Source organism: Monodelphis domestica, chromosome 1 (genome assembly GCF_027887165.1).
Source record: "Monodelphis domestica isolate mMonDom1 chromosome 1, mMonDom1.pri, whole genome shotgun sequence".
NCBI classification, from domain to species: domain Eukaryota; kingdom Metazoa; phylum Chordata; class Mammalia; order Didelphimorphia; family Didelphidae; genus Monodelphis; species Monodelphis domestica.
In genome coordinates this window covers 94,918,909-94,941,216 of record NC_077227.1, presented here as the reverse complement: position 1 = coordinate 94,941,216, position 22,308 = coordinate 94,918,909, and the positions used below count along the sequence as shown (strand labels likewise).

General features: G+C 33.9%; 1 protein-coding gene across 2 annotated transcripts in view; it reads right to left on the bottom strand.

The window, feature by feature from the left end:
* CACUL1 (CDK2 associated cullin domain 1) overlaps window positions 1-22,308 on the bottom strand; it is a 98,101-nt gene that overhangs the window by 71,891 nt on the left and 3,902 nt on the right. For both annotated transcript variants that reach the window (XM_007478921.2, XM_001377037.4), the window contains exons 2-3: window positions 11,498-11,624; window positions 7,279-7,381 (exon numbers count right to left, since the gene is read on the bottom strand). In XM_007478921.2, coding sequence (XP_007478983.1) covers window positions 7,279-7,381; window positions 11,498-11,624 — 230 coding nt within the window. The remainder of the gene's footprint in view (window positions 1-7,278; window positions 7,382-11,497; window positions 11,625-22,308) is intronic.

Below are 22,308 nucleotides of genomic sequence, written 5' to 3'. Positions count from 1 at the left end.
AAAGAGATCATTTTAAAAAAAAGCAAAGTCCTACTTATACAAAAATATTTATAGCAATTTTTTTTGTGGTGACAAAGAATGGCTGAACAAATTATGGTATATGATGGTGATGGAATACGATTGTGCTATAAGAAATGATGAGCAAGATGATTTTAGAAAAGGCTACATAAACTGATGCAAAAAGAAATAAGCAGAACATTTAACATGTTCTGCTTATATATGTAACATGTTATTATATAATGATCAACTGTGAAAGACAGCAATTCTCAATAATGCAGTGATACAGAATAATTCCGGAGGACATGACAAAGAATGCTATCCACCTCTAGAGAAAGAATTTTTGGAGCCGGAATGCAGATCAAAACATACTATTTTTGTACATTAGTTTATGTTTTTACTTTGGAGTTTGGGTTTTATTTGAATATTCTCTTACAACAATGACCAATAAGAAGTATGTTTTGCATAACACATGTATAATGTAAAAATCAAATTGCCTACCATTTCCAGGAGGAGAGAGGGAAGGAAGGAAAGGGAAAAATTTTGATCTTATAATTTCAGGAAACATATATTGATAATAGTTATTACATGTAACTGTAAAAATAAAATCTTTTTTAAATGAATTAATTAAATTAAAAAAAAATTTTAATACTGGAGCTTGAATTTTAGGAGCAGAGGGGAATCTCAGTTCCATTCTCGAGCCTAATCTAAAGCCTAAAAAAAGTATAGAACAGGCAGGAATCTCAGGCCAAAGGAAAGATTACCATTCTGTTGCCCTGAGCAAGGACAATAGTGATTCAGTCTAATAGGAGTCTTCTAACAGAACAAACCCATAAGCCTATAGCTTGAAACCAAAACCAAATCAAGATCTTGAAGAGCCCAGAAAAAGAAGACAGTGATCAGACTTTGTCCTGGATTAGACCACTTTGGGAGCACTGAAAAACTGCACAGACACACAAATGGAGAAAGACAGCGACGGGAGGAATAGTGACAGAGGAGAGAGAGAGTACAAGAGACACTAGCATAAAGACAGGGAGACAGATTACCCTAAAGGTCATTCATATTATATTTACTAATAAATTGTCTCTGTTTTAGAGAACAGAAAGGTTAGTATACATTCAAAACTAATGACCCAAAGGTCAACTTAGCATAGTAGAAAAGGTGTTGGATTCAAGTTTAGGAGATCTGAGTTTGACACTTCAAAAGTAGACCCAAGTCAATTTTCTTATTTGCAAGGTAGGATTCATTACACTTGCTTTGTCTACTTCACAAACAGAAGGTAATTTAGAGGTTAGTTCATGCTACCTCATTTTATAAAGGCAAAAACTGAGACCCAAAAGATAGCATTCTTGGCTTAAGGGTCACACAGCCAGGTAGTAAAAAAGCCAAAACTAGAACCAAAATCTCTGTATTTCCAATCAAGTGCTCCTTGTATTACTATACGAGCCCCATATAACATTAGGTATGGAATTTTCAGTTTTATGGGAAAATTTTTTTGATGAAATTTTCAAAGCGAATAAATTGTAAAATGAAAACATAAACACAATAATTTTAAAAATTAAATAAGGCCTTATCTAGCACCATAATGAATGTTTATTAACTAACCATCAAGTCCTCACTCTGATTTAAACAGAAGACAAGTAAGTTATTTGGAAATTATTTATAATCTAAAATTTTTGCAAGAAAATAAAAGCCTTTTGACTTTCCGAATGGACACTATTTGAAAGAATTTGACTGTATGGTACTATAGTGCCATCTAACTGTAAGAATGTTTAAAAACCTAAACCCTTCCAATATATACTCACAAACACACATATTAAAACTTACTCAGAGATACACTGTATTCTAACAATGAACTTACTGAATTTGAATTCAACAGCCAGAATAACATTATATTATTGCATCTAGTGTGACAGCTTTAACTATAAGGTTGGAAATTTTACTTTTCTGCAAATAAACTTTGTAAGAAAACATGTCAAACTACATTTTAGTCTAGCAATTTTAAATGACAACTATTAACACAAAGAAGCACAAATATATTTTTGAAGTATTTCATTAATACCTAGAAATGTGGTAATTTTGATCATTACATTAAGAAATTTCTTCTGGTAAGCACATTTATTTAGTTTATATAAGAAGAAGAAAATTAATATTAAAAAATTAAGTATTTAGTCATAGAGAATAAAAGCCAACCTTTTAATTAAAGTTAAGTTTTGAGCTGTTATAGACAATTTCCAACAATCAAGCATTCAGTGCAAAACAACTAAAAGAAAAACATATATTAGCTGCAAAAAAAAAAATTAAGACTTCTAGAGTTGATATAAAGTAATTGAACACAAGGTGTTTGGGTAGGTAAGTTTAATGAATAACAGAACTGTAAAGCTTCTCCTATCTAAAAAATCAAGACTGTGAAGAAGTATTAAGGGGAATGGAAATGCTCTGATCAGAATAAAACAAGAATGGGTGGACCATATTTTGCCAGGAAAAGTTTAGAGGTTGTTAATAATACTATTATGGGGGGGAGAGGTAGGTAGCACAGTGGATATAGTGCCAGGCCTGGAGTTGAGAGGACCTGGTCAAATCTGCTCTCAGACATTTCTTAGTTGAGTGACCCTGAGCAAGTCACTTAATCTCAATTGTCTGGCCCTTGCCCTTCTTCTGCCCCTTCTGCCTCTTCCTCCCTCTCTCTCTCTCCCTCTCTCTAAAATCTGAAGAAAGCAATTCCTTTTCAAGTGCTTGAATACTTCCTTACCAGCCTTCAAACCTTAAATAGCCACATCTATGTAGCAATAAGATGTTGACAAGTGACTTTTCTGAAAGCTATTATTATACTATATATGACTATATATTATATACACACACACTTTATGTGACTGACACTGAAAAAAATAAAGGATACCTATCACTCAAATTCCACTTCACTGCAGTAGCTATGAAATAACATCAGAGGAGCAACTAGGTGGCTCAGTAAACTGAGAGCCAGACCTAGAGTGGGAAGCTCCGGGTTAAAAACTGGTCTCAGACACTTCCTAGCTGTGACCCTGGCAATTCACTTAACCCCCATAGTCTAGCCCTTAGCAATCTACTGCCTTGGAAAAAAAATACATAGTATTGATTCTAAAATGAAAGGTAAGGGTTTAAAAATGAATAAATAAATAACATCAGTTTTAAGTGGACTCTCCACAGGAAGAGTATCTTCTCTAACTTACTCTAAGATGTTGTATGCATTATTCTCATCAATAAAGAACATATTATTTAAATATGGATTCTCAGTGCTTTCCAAATACAAGAAATATTGGAAACTAGAAGGACAAGCCATAACTTATTTTTTCAAAAATTTCAAAATATATCATAAACAAAGGGAAAGAGGAAGTATGGATTTATTAAGAACCTTCTAGGTACCAGGTGCTGGGCTGATGTTCTCAACAACTGTGGGAGGTAGGTGATACTGTTATCCCCACTTTACAGATGAAAAAAACTGAGGCATAAAAAGGCTAAGTGACTTGCCCAGATCTCTGAAGAAGTTATATCTGAAATAAGATATGAACTTAAGTCTTCATAGCACTAAGCCTACTGCTCTATCCACCATACCACCAAGCTAGTTGTGATCATATTGCATCACTTAGCCACCTTACATCACAATAATGGATATCCAAATGGATTCACATATATTATGAAAAAATGGAGAAAGGTATCAGAGGTGATTATAAACACTAAAACATTCAATTTTGCTTGGCCATTTTTATAAAATTAAAAAGCTTTTGTGGAAAACTAATTCAAGTGGAATTGTAAGGTAAACTGGGAAAAAAATCTTTGTACCAAACATCTCTGATAAAGGTATAATTCAAGATACATAGGAAACTAATAGAAACACACACACACACACACACAAAAAAAAAAAAGAAACAGATTAATTACACAATAGATGAGTGGTCAAAGGATACAAATATGCAGTTTTCAAAAGGGAAAATAAAATGTAAAGCTATCAATAACCATATAAAAAATGTTCCAAAGCTCTAATTAGAACAATTCAAATTTTTAAACTCTTAAAAGTTCAGTCACATACATACAGATCAGCAAAGATGACAAGAGAAGAATTCCAAATGTTAGAAGAGTTTTGAAGACCAGGCATACTCATGTACTGTTTGTAAAACTGTGAATTGGTTAACAATTCTGGAAAGCAGTACGGAACTACACCCAATACATCCCTAAAATGGAATCACTTTTGACCCTATACAAGAGATAGCAAACTTATGGCATGGGTGCCAAAGATGGAAAACAGAGTGCTCTCTGTGGGCATGTGGCCACCCCCACACCCAGAGTTCATTCCTAGAAAGGTAGAGGGGACTTGGGGCAGAGCTGCTTCCCTCCCCCATCTCCCCATCTTCACCATACATGAGGACATTATTTCACAACCCCCATCTTCTGCCCAGAAGCCCAATGGGAGCACTTTCTCTCTCTCCTGTTGGGGGGGCGAGGGGGAACAGGGAGGAGGGACCTTCCACTCACCCAGCACTCAGTGTAGGGGCAGGCCCTATATCATCACTACTAAGCATATACCCAAAATAAAGGACTATTTGTACACAAAATTTTAAATACTACTTAGAAGTAGAAACAAATGTATACAAAGAAGCAAAATATGATCACAGATTTTAAAGCTCTGACCTTAGAGACTACATAGTCAAACTTTTTCATTTTTCAGATGAGGAAAACTAGGGTAAACAGAGAGGTTGCTTAATTTGCCAAAATCACACAGCTAATTAAGAGTCTGAGGTTGAAAACTCAGATTTCCTTACTCAGATGAACATAAAGGGTTATTACACTGAAATAGATAACAAATGAGAGAAACTTGCTAAGACTTATTTAAAATGATGTAAAGTGAAATAGGAAGAATCAAAACAAGTTATACAATTAGCACAATAAAATAAAGAATATATAAATAATTACAAATATAAATATAAATAAAGAGAAATCCTTTGAAAAAAGACTTTAGAATTCTAATAAAACATTATGACCAATCATGATTGGTCATACTGTAGTGGTTTGCCATTTCCTTCTCCAGCTCACTTTACAGATGAGGAAAACTAAGGCAAAAAGGGTTAAGTGGCTTGCCCAAATTCATACAGCTATTAACGAGTATGAGGTCAAATTTGAACTAAGGAAAATGAATTTTCCTGACTTCAGGTTCAGTATTATATCCTTTGTACCATCTAGCTGCCCCAGAGGTGTAGGATAAAATGTACATTTACCAAACTAGATCTCTATTCACTTGTTTCCCTTGACTACACTTTGGTTCTCAAAGTATAGCCTGGAGACCCTTAGGATCCCAGAGACCCTTTTAGGGGGTCCTTAAAATACTAAGATACTTTAATTTCTAATATGATATTGTAAGATATAACTCATATTAACAAAAATTCTTTTTTAATTTTTAAGTCTAAAAAGATTCTGAGATCAAAAAGTCTGAGAACCATGAGTTTTTAGTAGTGATCAAAAGGCAAAAGAAAAGTTTTCATATACAGCATTAAAAATACACAACAAAAAAACAAAAATTCTAATGGGGACAAAACAGATCAATTTTGTTATAACTTCATTATACTCAATATACAATTTTTTAAGTACTTAAAAAATTTCATGGTTTCTTATATAATCCTACTTTTGTTATTTACTTATTGAGCTGTGTTTCTTGATGATGAAGTTCATAAGAAAAAAGAAAAAATTGATAGATTGGAGTCAGTGCTGTTCAGAGTAAAGAGTGCTAGATTTGGAGTCACAGAGCCCTAATTCAAAATCTCAAGCCTATAAACTACTTGCATGACTCCAGATTCCACTACTGATTTCTCTAGGCTTTTTCCACTGCTGCAAAGGATCCAAGTTCCTTCAGTCCCTTCCCTTCTCACTCTGGAAATTCACTCCACTACCCTGTCTTCTAACTGGTCAGTTAGTCCATCCCTGAATCTCCATTTAACCATTGCCTTCTCCAAACCACCCACCTTTCAGGTTCCTTCTATGTCTTGTCCTCTCTGGTGAGAATGTATGCTCCTCAAAGCAAGGAATGTTTTTGCTATTGTTTGCATTCCTAATACTCAGGACAGTTGGCCTTTCATATAGCTGAGGCTTAATAAAGGCCTGTTTATTTGCTTGCTACTGAATTACATGCACTACCAATTCTTTTGATGATAAGGTCATAGGGAGGTGTCAAGAGAGAATTCTCCAGGTATGTGCCTGATGTGTCATGAATGCACACAATCTTTAATGCACCAATCTTTAATAATGAAAGCATTAGACTAAACTTATAAGTCACTTCTAGCTATATGATATAATGATGTTATTGGTCAGTCTTTTTTTTCAGTCACATCCTACTTTTCATGGCCCCATTTAGGATTTTCTTGGCAAACATCCTACAGTGATTTGCCATTTCCCTCTCCAGTTTATTTTACATATGAGGAACTAAGGAAAACAAAGTTAAGTGACTTGCTCAGGATCATCTAGTAAATGACTGAAGCCAGATTTGAACTCTGGAAGAGGTGTTCCTGACTTCAAACCCAGCACTCTATTCATTACACTCCTAGATGCCCCAATGCATTGATGATATGGATCCAAACATGATTTTTGTCCAGACATATTTAAAAACGTCAGCAACTTCAAAGGCACCTCAAAAGGGGGGAAAGGAAACAAGAGGAGGAAACAGCTTAAAATCATAGCTAATAGCTAACCATTATAATAGTATTTACATAGCACTTTAAGGTTTGTAAGTGCTTTACAAATATCTCATTTCATTCTCACAAAAACCCTGGGAGTTAGGTGATACTATTACCCTCAGTTTACAGATGAAGAAACTGAGGCAAACAGAAATTATGTGATTTGTCTAGAAAGTAAGTATCTGAGGCTGGATTTGAATTCAAATATTTGTAAGTCTAAGTCAAGCCCTCTATCTACTACATACCACAAAGCTGCCTAGGATGTTTGTTTTGTTTTTTAAATAATAAATACATGGCAATAAATGTTGTCATTTAAGACCCTATTTTACACCTTGGACTAAGGGAAAGTGGAATAGCATGGGAGAAGAAAGAGACTCAATATAAAAACTATCACAATTTATAATTCAGCTTTTAAAAAGAAATGTATATCCCCATCTAACAATTATATCGTTTAATCAACTTTAAAGATTCTATAATTACAGTGAATTGTTAAATGAATACTTCCCAAAAGCTATACTATGCATGCTATACCATTTGCAACAGGCTAGGAGGAGAAAAAAAAATAGATCAAGCAATTCCTTACCTGCAGCTCCTTTGAGACTCTCTCTAAGTGGTTAGTTATCTTTTTAATCAGATCACTATACATCTGTTCGGAGTGCTGCTGGCATACACATTTATACACACAGCTGCAAAAAAACAGAAAAACTACTTTAACTATGAGGCACTTGCAGCAACTTAAAACTTAAAGCAACTATGCAAATGGACGTTAGCCAAAAGAAAATTAAATGAAACCTTTAAAAATGGCCCTAATGGACTTTTGCCCTCAAGCAATAGTCAATTATACCAAAAAGTTACTGTATCTAAGGTTTTAATCATTTACAAAAAATGTTGGCAATTTGTGCATAACCAAAAGAAGCAAAGGAGGGCATCTAAATTTGTAAAGGCAGAAGCTTTATACTTTCTCCTTTTAAAAGTACAACAGCATCTATGACTGATAACAGATGTTAACCATTAATACACCAATCCTTAAGTTACAAACTTTTGGAACATAGCACGATCTTAAATTTTTTGTTTCCAAAAAAAATACACTCAAGTTCAAAGAAATAGTTAACAAAAGTTAGGAATCTAAGTTCCTAATCGTCCATTCCCCTCAATGCCCATTTTAACTAATAAGATTCTTTTAAATTATCATCGTTTTACATTTTACAAATTAAATGTTTATGAGAAGGCATTGTTTGACACAGAAGTACTACTTCTGGAGTTGGGGATCAGGGTCCAACCAAATCTCACTTCTGACAGTTATAGTAAGACTATAGTAAGACTTTGGAAAAGTTATTTATCCACCCTAAACCTTAGTTTCCTCAATTGAAAAATAAGGGATTGGGGGGCAGCTGGGTGGCTCATTGGATTGAGAGCCAGGCCTAGAGATGAGAGGTCCTGGGTTGAAATCTGGCCTCAGACACTTCCTAGTGTGACCCTGGGCAACTCATTTAACCTTCATTGCCTAGCCCTTACTACGCCTTGGAACACAGTATCGATTCTAAGACAAAAGGTAAGACTTTAAAAAAAAAAATAAGGAATTGACTTGATAGCTTCTAAGGTTATCTATTTCATCCAGAGAATTATGATCTATCATTAGTCAAAAAGACTTTCCAGTCCCAGACCTATGCCCCTAAAACTAAAGTAATAATCTGCCCTATAAAGTAGGTGTTAATTACTGGCATTGATGTCATTCTTTGAAGTCTACATATATTTTACATATATTATTTCACTTGAGTCTCGCAATAACTATGTCAAGAAGGGATCTTGGGAATCCACATTTTATACATGAGGAAACTGAGGTCACTGAGAATAACTGACTTTCCCATGTTTACAAAGTTAGCAAGTATCAGATTAGATTCAAATACAGATCTTTCCAACTCCCAAGTTCAATACTCTATATGCTATACCATGATAATGCTTCTCAAGAGAGTGATTTTTTTCCTTTCCAAATCTGCTACTTAACAAGGCAAGCACTATTATTCATAAATTTCCACTTCAGAACATTATGGAAGATCAAAAGGAGATAGATATTGGGAAAGTGCATAATTCAAAATAAAGAATTATTTTTAAAAACTGACAAAAAAACTTGACTCCAATAATTTTCTTTATTTATTTCAGTCTTCATTAATTTCTGTATTTTTTATATTTGATAATTATTTAGATTGTATTTAACAAACATCCAAAACTGACATTTTGATTAGAATGTAACTTAAGCCATACTTTCAACTAAAATGTTGACAAGAGAATTGGTCTGCAACAATTCTTCAACTCTAATTCAATGCATACTTAATTCACCCTTCATTTTTATAAGTCAAAAAACTAGTGATCCCTTTTCTAAATCAAATGACAGATGTTCTATTTTTTTAAATGGAATATCGTGAAAATTTCTAAAATATAACTGTCTTGCCTCTTAAACAGACTATATTACTATAACAGGTTAATAGAATATAGAACTGTTTGCTTCAACAATAGTGGTACATATCTATCACTGTCAATTGTCATTATTATCAATACCTATTGCCAACTGCTTCCATTATTCCACCATTCTAATTTACTGTTCGTTCCTAAATTGTAACAAGTCAGGAAACCAATTTATAGGGAGCTCCAACAAGCATGGTTAGTATGGGTCAACAGAATAAGAGTTAACTTTTCACAGAGAGAAAAAATACATAATCATGATCTCTAATACTCTATTTCCTCAAAACTGAATACATGATTGTCTTCCTTCCCACTCATCCCCCCTAAAATTTCCATAGCTTCCTCTTAATGACACTATTTTTCTCAACAAGGCTAAAAACTCAGACTCATCTGCCTCTTCTCTTAATCATCTACATAAAATCAATTGACAAATCCTTTCAATTCAACCTCACCAATAGTTATCCCAATTAATTCCAACTATTCTTTTCCTCCTATTTTAGCTTTAGATTTAGCCTATGTCTAAAATGCCTAGATCTTCAGTTGCTGAAATCCTTCCATCCCTGCAAAAGACTTGATCAGATGCCAAATCCACCATGAAGCCTTCCCTGATTCCCCAACTAGAAATGAGCCCCTTCTCATGCCATTCTGTATGTGCCTCTCATGTCATATATCCCTTACCATGTTATAAGCTCCTTGTTGGAAAGGGATTTTTGTTGGATTTTCATCTTTGAATTACCTTAAATATAGTTGCTTAATAAATATTTGTTTAATTGAAGGGGCTTTGTGGCAGACATTTTTGTGAGGTCTTTTTTTATTTATAAGTATGATCTGAAATGAGGAGTGGGAGGGGGGAATAGGACTGTCTGACTTCCAGATAAACTGGATATTACTTTCCTTCAAAATCTGTAAAGCACTTGGCAAAGTGAAAAGTTAACTATTAAATTTTTTAGCCAACTTGTTTTTAAACTAGAGCCATAATACAACATGAGTTGGGGTCATAAAGTATTTATTCTTTCTCAAGTCACCTATAATCTTAAAAAATGCTAGATTTTGACTGCCTAATTGGCAAGTGCCTTGACACCCGCTATGCTACATACTCCTACAAGTGATTACACAGTTTTCTCCAATTTCCTATGAGAACTGAACATAAAGACATTAAAAGTGACCTAGTCTGGATCTCACTAATTGAGGAAGAAGGTAAATAATATTTGTCAAAGAATACAGATCTTTGGAAAATGAATGTAACTGGAAAGTAATTAGTAGGAACACAGACTGAAAGAGCAATTTCTGACAACTATCCTCATCATATACATAGAAAGGTGATCCTGGTAGTTAAACTACCAGGAGATTAGAAGCAAGGTTATGTTGGACACCTTTAGTGTAGGACTGGCAAGTATGAACTAAGAGATTCTTGGCAGTTGACTAGATCCAAGTAGTAATACTTTGCTTCATGGTGAGCTCTTTGAGGGCAGGAACAGTCTTTTCACCCTGTCTGTATCCTCAGTTTAGCAGAGTGCCTGGTACAAAGTAGGTACTTAATGTTTCCTGACTGTTCCAAGTCTCCCTTCTACTTTATCTTTGTCTGCCAAAAACTTTGTTTTTGGAGTCCTTCTCCCTCCTCAACAGTGATTTCCTCCAGAACCATCATTTTAGGAAGGATTTTAATCATGACCTTGTCCTAATTCTTTCCAAGGCAGTCTTCCTTCTTCTTTGTAATATTATTACACTTGTATGAAACCTTTTTCCTTCTTTCCCTTCTCCCTTTTCTCAACCCCACCAATGTGTTATCTTCTCCCATAGAGAATAAGATCTTTGAGAGGGCTGCAACTTTCTGAAGTCAATCCTTAGCATAGCCTAGCATATAATAAGCACTTGCTACCTACCACACACTAAGACTATACAAAAGCTGATCAAATGTATGTTTCATGCATTTCAAAATAGACAATGTCCACAGTGGCTACTCCTATAAGCCTTGGGAATAATGAGCCTGGCTCTTGTAACCTTAGGACTAGAAAGAAATCAGCTTCCTCATAACAGAAAAATTGTTGTCAGCTACCAGATAATTACTGAAAAGGAAACTAAAATTTCAAAGAGCTTCACATCTAGAGAGGAAGTATGACTTCAGCAAAGGAAGTAGAGCTAGGAAAAAAGGGAAGAATGAAATCTTGTTTCAAGCAAAATTGTGACCTTTGGGTGAGTACTGAGAATAACTTTGTAGTTTACAGAACTGACCTAATATGCCAAAAATACTCATTAAAAATTAAGTCACATTCAAATTACAATTGGACCAATAAATGCATCTTGATTTTTTAAAAAGTTCAGTCCTTTAAAGATGGTCTTACCTGTATATCTGTTCATATGATATAGGGATATAGTCACCAGGACTCTGAGTTAAAAGCTGATCTATGGCACCATCCAATTTTGGCCAGTATGTGCTCTTATAGTCTTCAATAGTTATAACATTCATTACTAAAAATACAAAAAAAAATCATTTTCATCTACTGAGTTTAAAATTGTGAATCAATTTCATTATAATACTTTTAAATATATCTGATCTGTTGCCCAGTTTTACACTTGTACTCATCACCTGATCATAGCTCCATAATTGTTACCCCATTTCAACAGAAATTTAAAAATAGCCTAGTTAGTGATTTAAAATAGCCACAATTATACTCTGGAAATAATTAATATTTTGAAAATTAAACAATTCATCTTTGCTCATGAAAGTTTGGCAAATTCAACTGATATTACCAGTTTCTCTTGCTCTTTTTCCAAAAGTTTCAAATGCCAATAAAAAGTTTCAAATTCTGATTCTTAGCCCATTTATTGCCACTAAGAAGGCAAATGTGTTCCTCTTAGTATATTATAAGGCACAAAAGAAGGCAAGACCAAATACCCACAATAAACACACCCTCAGTGCCTACAATAACTTAAAGACATAGACTTGATAACTTTGAGTCTTCAAGAATTCTGGCTAAGATCTATGACACTATCTGAAGCAACCACTGCAGAAATCCTACCTAGGGTGGGTTAACTAAGAGAACAAGGAAAAAAAATCAATAAGGAAAAAATATCACACAATTTACTTTAAGTTGACAGTAAATCTTTCCATCTAAATTTAAGTTTCACTTTAAGCTCTCATACTAATTAGTCCTAACAATTCTAAAGAATTGGTATTTTTAGCCCCACATCAAAGACGACATGTCTAAGATGATGCTCAGAATGAGACTAAATATGCACAACACCTCCCAGAAAATATCTGGTCATGTTAAAAGGCACACTTAACTTCTCAAACATAAAACTCAGAATTTAAACAGAAATTTTACTTAGAAGGATGTATGGTTTTACTAAGAAGTAATATAATCAAGTCCCATTTAAATATTAAGTTTAGATACCAAAATTTCAAAAATAACTGTATTTCTTGGATATTTCCAAAGCTACTTTTAAAAATAAAAGTAGAAAGTTGAGCACTTTTAACCATTATTTCCATTAGGCTAACAAAAGGTATAAAATACTTAAATGCCAGTAGCTCCTTTAAATTTTTTTTTTTATTATTTCTTAAGATCTAGGAAATCAATCTAGTTGGGCCAGCTTCTTCATCAACAAAATGAGGAAATTAGATTTAAAGTCCTTCAGCTTTAAGTTTGAGATCCTTTGGGAATGAACTATTCATGTCAACTGACTTCCAGGCTAACTCCTACCTGACTGATAACATTTTTCTTAGCCAAACTATCAGCATTCTTCACTGAATAAAAAAGTTATCAGAGCAGAACTTATAAAATGGAATGTATCAGCAGCACAGCAACTGTCTTATCTTCTTTAAGGAATGGATTAGTTGATAAGATGTGTATTGATATCCAAAGGAAATATACATATTAATTTGCCAATATATCTATATCTGAAGTCTCCTGTCTGCACTTAAAATTAAAATAAACAGCAAGCTTTTAAGTTTATATCCTTTCCTCGTTTTCTAAACAAACTTAACTTGATCATTGATTTTCTAAAGCCTGTTAGTCTAATTCAGGCATATTTTATACTCAATACATTCTACCATCCTGTGATAGTCTTGAATCTTATACTTTCCTATAAGATTTTAAGTCTTACATTTTAAAAATCTTGCCCATTGAGGTCAGGTTTTGTTTTGTTTTTTAATTACTTTAATCCATCTTTTTAAAAAGGAGCTAAAATTTACATGATGTGGGGAATTAATTGATTTAAAATTTAAAAGTAAAGAGACTCAGCAGAAGTACAAGGTAGAAGATGTGATTTCTGGGACAATTTGGATAGCTGATACTATTAAATAGGGCCTTTCTAATAAAGAAAAGTACTAATGGCATAACTCAAGGAGATAGGAGTACAGATCCAGACGATGGAAATTAACTTCAAAGAAATTGGAATATCAAAAAAATTCCTTTAGGTTTAATATTTTTTTATTAACAACACTCAGAATTTCCATTATAATGTGTCTGGGAGAATCTAGCCCAACGTACACCTTAATGAGAAACCTCTTACAACATAATTCAACAAGTCACCAGAATACTATATTCTATATTGGGTAATTTTTGTTAGGTAGTTCCTTCTACTGATCTACAACAACAACAACAAAAATGCCTTTCTCCACTTTTCCAAATTTCTCCTAGTTTCACCTCTGAGGTCAAATAAAGTAAGACTAATCATTCTTCCAGGCAACAGTGCATCATCAAATACTTGAATACAATTTCAGGTCTTCTCTGCTTCCATGAAAATCCAACCACCACTACCAGCAAGTTTCCTCCTCTTCACATCATCTCCAAAAGTTATAGATGATCTCTTAATTGCCAAATCTAATGGCTTTTTCTCAATTCTCATGTTTCTTGACCTCTCTAACCTCTAACACTGTTGGATCACCCTCTTTCAAATCTCCTGCTTCTCCTCCAAAATGGCTGCTATTTTTCAGTCTCCTTTGCTGAATTTCCATTGTACCTCCTAAGATTCTCTCAAGCCTCTCAAGATTTTTTTAGACTTCTAAATCTAGCCAAGCTAACTAATGAAAATATTGAGCAGTGCAGGTCCAAACACAAGTCCATAAATTCTTTATCAAAATCCAAGAGCTATACCTACAGCAGAACTTGATCCCCAAATATATACATATACACATTTAGTCTAGCATAACTTGCTTTTGATGGGAGTTTTGCTGGTTCTTAGTGTTAATTACTTCCTTTACTAAATATTTACTAATGCTCTCTTTAAAAAAACACAGAGTTAGGGGAGGAATTGGAAGTCAAGCTCACCAGAATATAATTTATGTCATTCTTTTACTTTGGGGCATTTGCTCTTCTCTAATCTCTCAATTTCTCTCTAATTTTCCATCATCTTTCAAAGATGAGTACTAAAGACTGGTTCAACAATCCCATCTGCTATCTCTTTCAGTATTTAAAGATAGTTCATCTGAATCAATTAAGTTCATATATCTGGAGTTGAAAAAAAACCCACAGAAGCCATTTAGTGACCTAGAGATATTAGAGACATGCTCAAAATCACAGGTGGTGTTAGAGGAGAAATTTCAACCCAGGTCCTGATTCTAGAACCAATGCTCTTTCCATTGTACTATCAATCTACAGAATTTGGCTTAAGTGTTCATTGAATTCTTACTATTTGAGTTACTGAATTCTTACTCTCTTCCTATTACCTTATTTATTTTGGCTTTCATCAAGGAGCATTTATTAAGCAACTATTGCTAGGTAAACATTACAGTCGTATCAAAAAAAAAAAAAAAGGAATCCTTACCCTCAAAGAGCTTATATTTCATGAAAACACCTACACAAGGGAATATAAATTCATATAAAGTAAGTAATTTCAGGGAGAGGGGGAAAATCAGTAAAGGCCACATGTAGGAGGTTTGCCCTTGGACTAGGATTTTAAGAGGTAGGAAAGAAGAGAGAGAGTCCATTATAGGGCTGGCAAACTACATGTGCAAAGGCACAGAATTGATGAGAAGAACAATAAGCAATCCAGTATGGCTAAACTATAGAGTAAAAGAAGTAATATAAAATATACCTGGAAAACAGGGCCAGAAGAAGATTGGAAAGGTTTTTAAAAAGTTTGTCTTTTATCCTAAAAGCAATAACAAGCCACTGGAACTTTGCGAGAAGAATGCATGGTCAGAATTTGCACTTTTAAGACTGACTTTGGCAGCTATGTGGTAGATAGTTTAGAGAGAAAAGAGAAGGAAGATTATGAGATTATTACAATAGTCTATAGTCAGAAATAATGAGGGATATGAATAAGGAGGCTTACAAAGTTTTGAGAATTGTTGCAGAAGATAGGATTAACAAGGCTTGACAACTGAATGGATAAAATGTGAGGGTCAGGAAAAAAGTTGAGGGTAGTTCTAAGGTTTTCAAAGATGATGGTGCTCTCAACAGCAATTTGCAACCGAGGGAAAGAAATGGGTTTTGGGAATGGGGAAAAGGAATGAAGACAATGAGGTCTGTTTTAGCTACACTGTGTGTGAGATGCCTACAAGAGAATCAATGGGAAATGTCTGAGAGAACTACTGACAGTGGAATTTAGGAGGAAGGCTGGTTCAAAAGGGAAATCTGGACATCTGCCTAAAGAAAACCAATGAACTCACACATACAATTTGATGAGATCATCTAGAAGAGAGGGAAAAGGGTCCAAGGGAAGAGTTTGTATGTACATCCACATGATTGATATTGAGGTTGAGACATGGATGATGATCCAACAAAGAAACCAAGAAGAAATATCAAATCGAGTAGAATAAGAATCAAGACAGCAGCATCAAGAAATGCCAGAGAAATGGGCATAACCAAGAGAAGAGTGGTTAATAAGTATCAAGAAAGGTCAAGAAAGATTATGACTGAAAAAGGGCCACTGGGACTCTAATCACAGATCTGGTGCTAGAAGAGACCTCAAAGGACATCTTGTCCAACATCATCATTTTTAGAATGATGATGGTGATATTAGTTATTTAAAAAATAAAGCCTAGGAAGATTAGTGATTTGCCAAAGATCATACAGGTAGGATTTAAATCCTGGTCTTCTCATTCCTGAGCTAGTACTCTCTTCACTTTATCACATTAAAAAAACCACTAACTCTTTAAGGTGGGATCCCCAAAGCAAACACAATATTCCCAAATAGTCTGATCAAGACAAAATACAGTGGGGTCATCACTTCCTCATTTCTCCCTCTATTATACTTCTTTGAACATAAACTGAGATCACATCTGTCTTCTTGAATGACAACACATTAATGACTCGAACTTCCAAGTTTACTAAATCATCCCCTATCTCTTTCAACTGTTGCCTATCCATAACTCCTTTATCTTATATTCATGAAGCTCATTTTCCTGAACCCAAGAAAAAGATTTTATATTAATCCCTATTAAAATTCATCTTATCAAATTTGGTTCAATGATCTAGCACAGTAGTGTGAAGCTCAAATAGAATGGGGAATCAATAGTCCATACATAAAGATTAGATTGACTTGGCTTTAAAATGCATAATTATGTTTTATTGTTATTTTATTCATTACATCTTAATTACATCCCAATTACATCTTAATTCAGTTTGGACTGGACTGAGGAGTATCTCCTCTGTTCTGGCCTGGGAATATCTTGATTTATGAATTAATGATATAAGATATAAATAAGGTAAATAAAATAATTATTAGCTGTGCTACTTCTAAGGTACAAGAGATGTCTAGATATCTCACATCCTCCACCGCTCTACAGCATACTGTGTTCCAGGCTTCTGAGCTATTTCCCAAGCTCCTCATGAACATCTTCTTGATTTCCAGATGGTTTATAAAAATACTAAAATAACATTCTGCTTCTTCCTCCATTCTTCACTCAAAAGCTCTACCCCATGCTTTCCCTCCTCTGTTCTCTAACTTTCCTCATATGTATTTATCACCTTCATTCTACTATCACATTTTATCTATCCTTTCTAGGGCTTTATTGTTACTGGGTTCTCATTCTAAGGTTCGATAATACCTATGAGGTCAAATGTGTTTCTTTGCATTAGTATCTCTAGTTACTGATACAATTTATATGATTATATTTTGGAAGAAACCAAGTCAAAAACTTATTTATGAAGAGGAAAAAATATCAATTTCTAGTTTTTGTCTTTGTTTAGTCATTTTAAGGTATATCCAACTCTTTGTGACTGCTATTTGGGATTTTCTTGACAAAAGTAGTTTTCTATTTCCTTCTCCAGCTCATTTTACAGATGAAGAAACTGAGGCAAACAGGATTAAGCTAATGACTGAGGCCAAATTGGAACTCAAATTTGACTCCAGGCCTGACACCTTATCCACTGCACCAAAGAAACTAGTTTAATACTATATCTATTTGTTGCATATCACCATGTGATAAGAACCTTGATGAAAATGATTATTAAATTACTTGGTAAAATGGATTATTTTTATTGAACCAATCAACAAACACTTAATAAATGTCTACAAGAGGCTATGTGAGGCACTGGGGATACAAACACAAACAATTAAATCATCCGTACTCTCAAGGAACTTACGTTATACAGATATAACTTGAAAAGTATGATTTGTTTCAAATACAATATCATATAATATCATTCAAGAGATTCAGGAATCAGAACAGCAAGCATTCATAAGAAAATTTGGGAGTGAGTAGAACTAGTTAATATACATTTGGTATTTTATGAGGTTTTAGAAATGCCATATTGCTAGTAATTAGGTAGTGATTAAAACATAATTTATTTCAACATAAATAAAAGTATTCTCCTCTCCCACATATCTTCAGCAACCATTGCCAAATTAAATGTTTATATATCAAACTGTTTGAGGCATACATGCATACATATATTTGATGTCATTAGGTCTAATGTAGCTAACTAGTTCAGCTGTGCCTAATAAACCTTACTTGGGAAAACAGTAAGGGCCCATATTTTTCAGAATTGCCTTGATTTTCATAGTATATCAGCTTTAACTTTTAAAAGATTCAAAATAACTAAGAAACTTTAGCACTGGAAACAAATGACTACTATAGTCAGAAATCATAGGAGAGTCTAATAACTCATACTTGATCTTAACTATAGTAGTTGACTTAATGCCATTAATTTACTTATACCAATCTACTTCAGTTTCAACAACTGAAAGTCAGTCAATGGTCACTGTTAAATATTCCAAGAAAAACTGATATCATAACTCCAAATTTTAATCTTTGCAATCTCTTGACTGTCATCAACATGTCTCATCAGGCAATGCCCAGACAAGTACAAACAATGTGAAATGGAGCTCAGGTAAGAGTTGCAAAGTATGCCTTCTTCCTAAAAGGCAAATGCAAAGAAGGGGGAAGGGGGAGGGGGGGAGAGGGAACAGCTAGATGTTACTTTTGACTATTTGGGCCCAGGCAACATCATTCTATCTTTTAGTAATTTTTTACACCTACACAATCCCACCCACTCACTTCTCTTTAAAAAAAAAAAAAAAGGTCAAGTGTCCATAATTTTAAGTGTCACCTTAAATAGACAAAAGGGCTATGGTAATTTTAACTATTCTCAAGCAAAATTAATACTGGCCCTAAATTCTAAGTAAGCTTATCTCACAGTCCCTGTCATAAATGTGTGACACCTACTCAGATCAATTCATTTGCAGGATGACACTTGGAGTTGAACTCAATAGCTTCTAAGATTTCTTCCATTTCTAAATCTATGATCCTATAATAACACACTGGAAAATTTGGTTTCTGACTTGACTTTTATGATCTTAAGCATAAACCTCAACTTCTTTATATCTTAACTTTCTCAACTATAAATAAAATCCCAACACACTAGATATTTTAGTTATCCCATACAAGAGATAACACCTCAGCAAGGCAGAATAAATGGTACAGGTTAAAAACTGGAGGGAAACAAGATTGACTAGGTGAGCACCACATTACAAAAAGTTAAGGCCCCCCCAAAAAAGATAATATAAGTTCACATGCTTAAATACACAGGCTGAAACAATCTAATCCAAAGTTGCTCATGTTCCCAAGGTGAGCAAATTCTTAACTCCAATATCCTTTCCACTACTCCACTCTGTCTACTGAGCAATGTAGAGTATTAAGGGAAATGTCTTTAGGAGGATTAGTCAAGAAGTATAGAATAGATATACTGAAGGGTAGGAAGGTTAAAAGATTATTTCAATACAAACATAAAGAGGCTGGAGATGATTTCTAAAAGTCCTTTATTGCTCTAAAGTCTAGGAATTTGGTCCAGAATGATAGCATTGAAAATAAGAAGGGTTAAACTGGACATGTTCTAAAAGGAAGCAATAATTAAGTATTAATGACAAGTTGAATACAGGAGATGAAAGAGAATAAAGAGGTAGTCTAGTATGAGGGAAAGGGTGTTGTATTTGGAATAATCTGAAATGCACTGAAATCCCAGCTCTTGTATATACGGTGACTCTGGGCAATTCTCTGGGATTAAGTTTTTCTTACTTGTAACATAAAAGAAGTGGGCTATGTGACCCAAGGTCCCTTATAGCTCTAAATTTATGATCTCTATACCTCCTAGGAGACTAAAGAAATGATACCTGACAAAAAAGGGATACTTAAGAAGAAATGGTTTGTGAAGAGAAAAGCAATTTGAAAAGACATTCTATTTTGTTCATAGATGTCCCAAAATAATCTTGAACTTCTAGTAAATTTCCAGGCAACTGAAAATACTTACCTGGAGTGTGGATAAGAGGTTAGGAAATAAAGATTTAGGAATACTTTTTTTAAAAAAACTTCCAGCAAAGGAGAAACAAGAACAAATCTCTGGATCTGTAATTAGACATCTCCCTTAGGGCAAGTAGGAAGCACAGTGGATAGTGTCCGGACTGCAGTTGGGAGGACTTTGGTTCATATCTGGCTTCAGATACTTCCTAGCTATGACCCTGGGAAAGTCAAAGGATTTCCTAGCCCTTTCCACATAGCTGTCTTAGAATACTAAAACAGAAGATAAGAGTTTAGAAAAATAGACAAGTGCCTTCACTAATTCTAGTATAATTAGGTATGACCTTAGTAGATAAAACCTAGGAAGCTGAATAAGTATCAAAAAGCATAGAGTACAAATCTTCTGGACTCTAAGACCACTGCTTATCTAACACCAGACTGCCTCTCAGAAGCCTCTCTCATTGAACTTTTCTCAGTCCTCAGTTTCTTTAATCTGTCAATAGCTGGCTAACCCACTCCACTTTGAAACTCTCTTCTAATTGGCTTCTGGGGTTTTGTATTTGCTTAGATCTCCTTTTTTTTTAAATAGTAAAGAATTTCAAGGAGAAATAGATTAGTCAATATTATCAGTTGCCACAGAGAAGTCAAGAAGAATGAAAAATAAGAGTTCACTGGATTTTATGAAGAAAGCAATCCATCACTAGTAATTTTTTAAAAGAAAAAATCAGTGAAGATGTTTTAATATATATAAATGATAATTATATTTGTAGTTTATAGAGGGTTTTTTGTTATGGAAGCTGAATTTCAAATTTCTTCACTTAAATAGTCTGAATATTCTCCTGCTCTAATATATTTAGGGCATAAAGGTAAAAAGCTTTTAGTCAAATTTACCACATATTCAGAATTTTTTAAGTAGAAATTAATATTTTAAATATGTCTTTAAAATTTTTATTGTTTTGGTTTCTAACAATGAACTCATTAAGGTTTTTAATATTTATGGTACAAGATGTGATTCACAAGAATATCTAAAAGTATGGCAGTAAAGGGGAAACAAAATAATTTATATCTGCTTTCTGAATATTAAAAAAATGCACCATTTATTTCTCTTGCCTTCTTGCCAATTTGTAAATCAAATCATGGCAGCTGTGTTGATAAGTCTCAAGGAAAACAACAACAGTTACAAAAGTAGGTTAAGAAAGACTATTCTATGAGATTTGTTTTTATTCTTCGATTGTTGTTTTTTTTGTACCAGTACTTATGAACATAGAAATTCTGGACAAGTCAAAATACTTGTGTTTATTGTAAAGACATATCCCAAACAAAATGTTTTATAAGACTACCTGACAAGATTAAATTAAATTTAAAGCCTTGGCATGCATATATATGTATATATATATACATATGTATGTATGTATGTATGTATGTATGTATGTATGTATGTATTTGTCTTTCTCCCCTGTCTTTGGACATTTTTTTTTATTCCTCTCCTTCCACCACTCCCCACCAATGATGTAAAAAAAAAAAGCATTAAACTTAACTTAGATGAGCTCTAGGTCCAAATTCTAACTCTGCTACGTAACGAGTTTAGGAAAGTCACAATCTCTTTGGGTCTCTGTTTTGTCTGTAATAGACAACATTTCTAAGGTCTTTTCCATATATAAATTGTATAATTTACATTTCAGAAATGATCTTTAAACATTCTAGCTATTTGAAAGACCTCAAGAGACTTCCCTTAATCTACCTAAATTGTAATTCTCCAAAAGACATAACGCACTTGAAATTGTATTGAAAACATACTCTTAGCCCCAGACTTCTTCCTATAGGGTTTCAGACCTCTTTAATTTGAATGTCTACATAGTTGTTTTCTGCTGAAGAGAAGCTTAGGAATTTGAGAAAACTTCACTTAGTATTTTTAAGAACAAGAAGCTGCCCAGGACACCCTGACACTTTCTACAGCTAGCAAGATTATCATCTGAGTTTCTCTGGAAAGCTACTGTACAACACAACTATGCACTTCTAAAATTACAACACCGTTCTTTAGGCTGCAAAACAGTAATGTGAAATGAATATGATCTCTATGTAGTAGTTACAGGAAAAGTACAAAATCCATCAAAGACTAGAGAAAACAGTTCAATTTAGTACTATTAAATTTGGCAAAAAATAATACTCATCTTTGAGTTGATGGGAGATGTCACACTTGAAGCTCTAAAAATTGCTTATTTTTCAGGGCACTAATTTAGAAGTAGTACAATACATTGGTGAAGATAGAATGGCAGTGCACAGTCAGCCTGAGACTTGAACTTGTATTCAAATCCTGCCCCTGACACTTGGTGGATAGCTTTAGGCCAGTTCACAATCCTTCTGTGTCTCACCCAACTCTCTAAGACTAAAAGGTACAGAGAAACTGCTTATTTGCACTGGTAAAGGGAGTTTCTCCTACAATCATAAAAACACACAAAGGTCTTTTGTCTA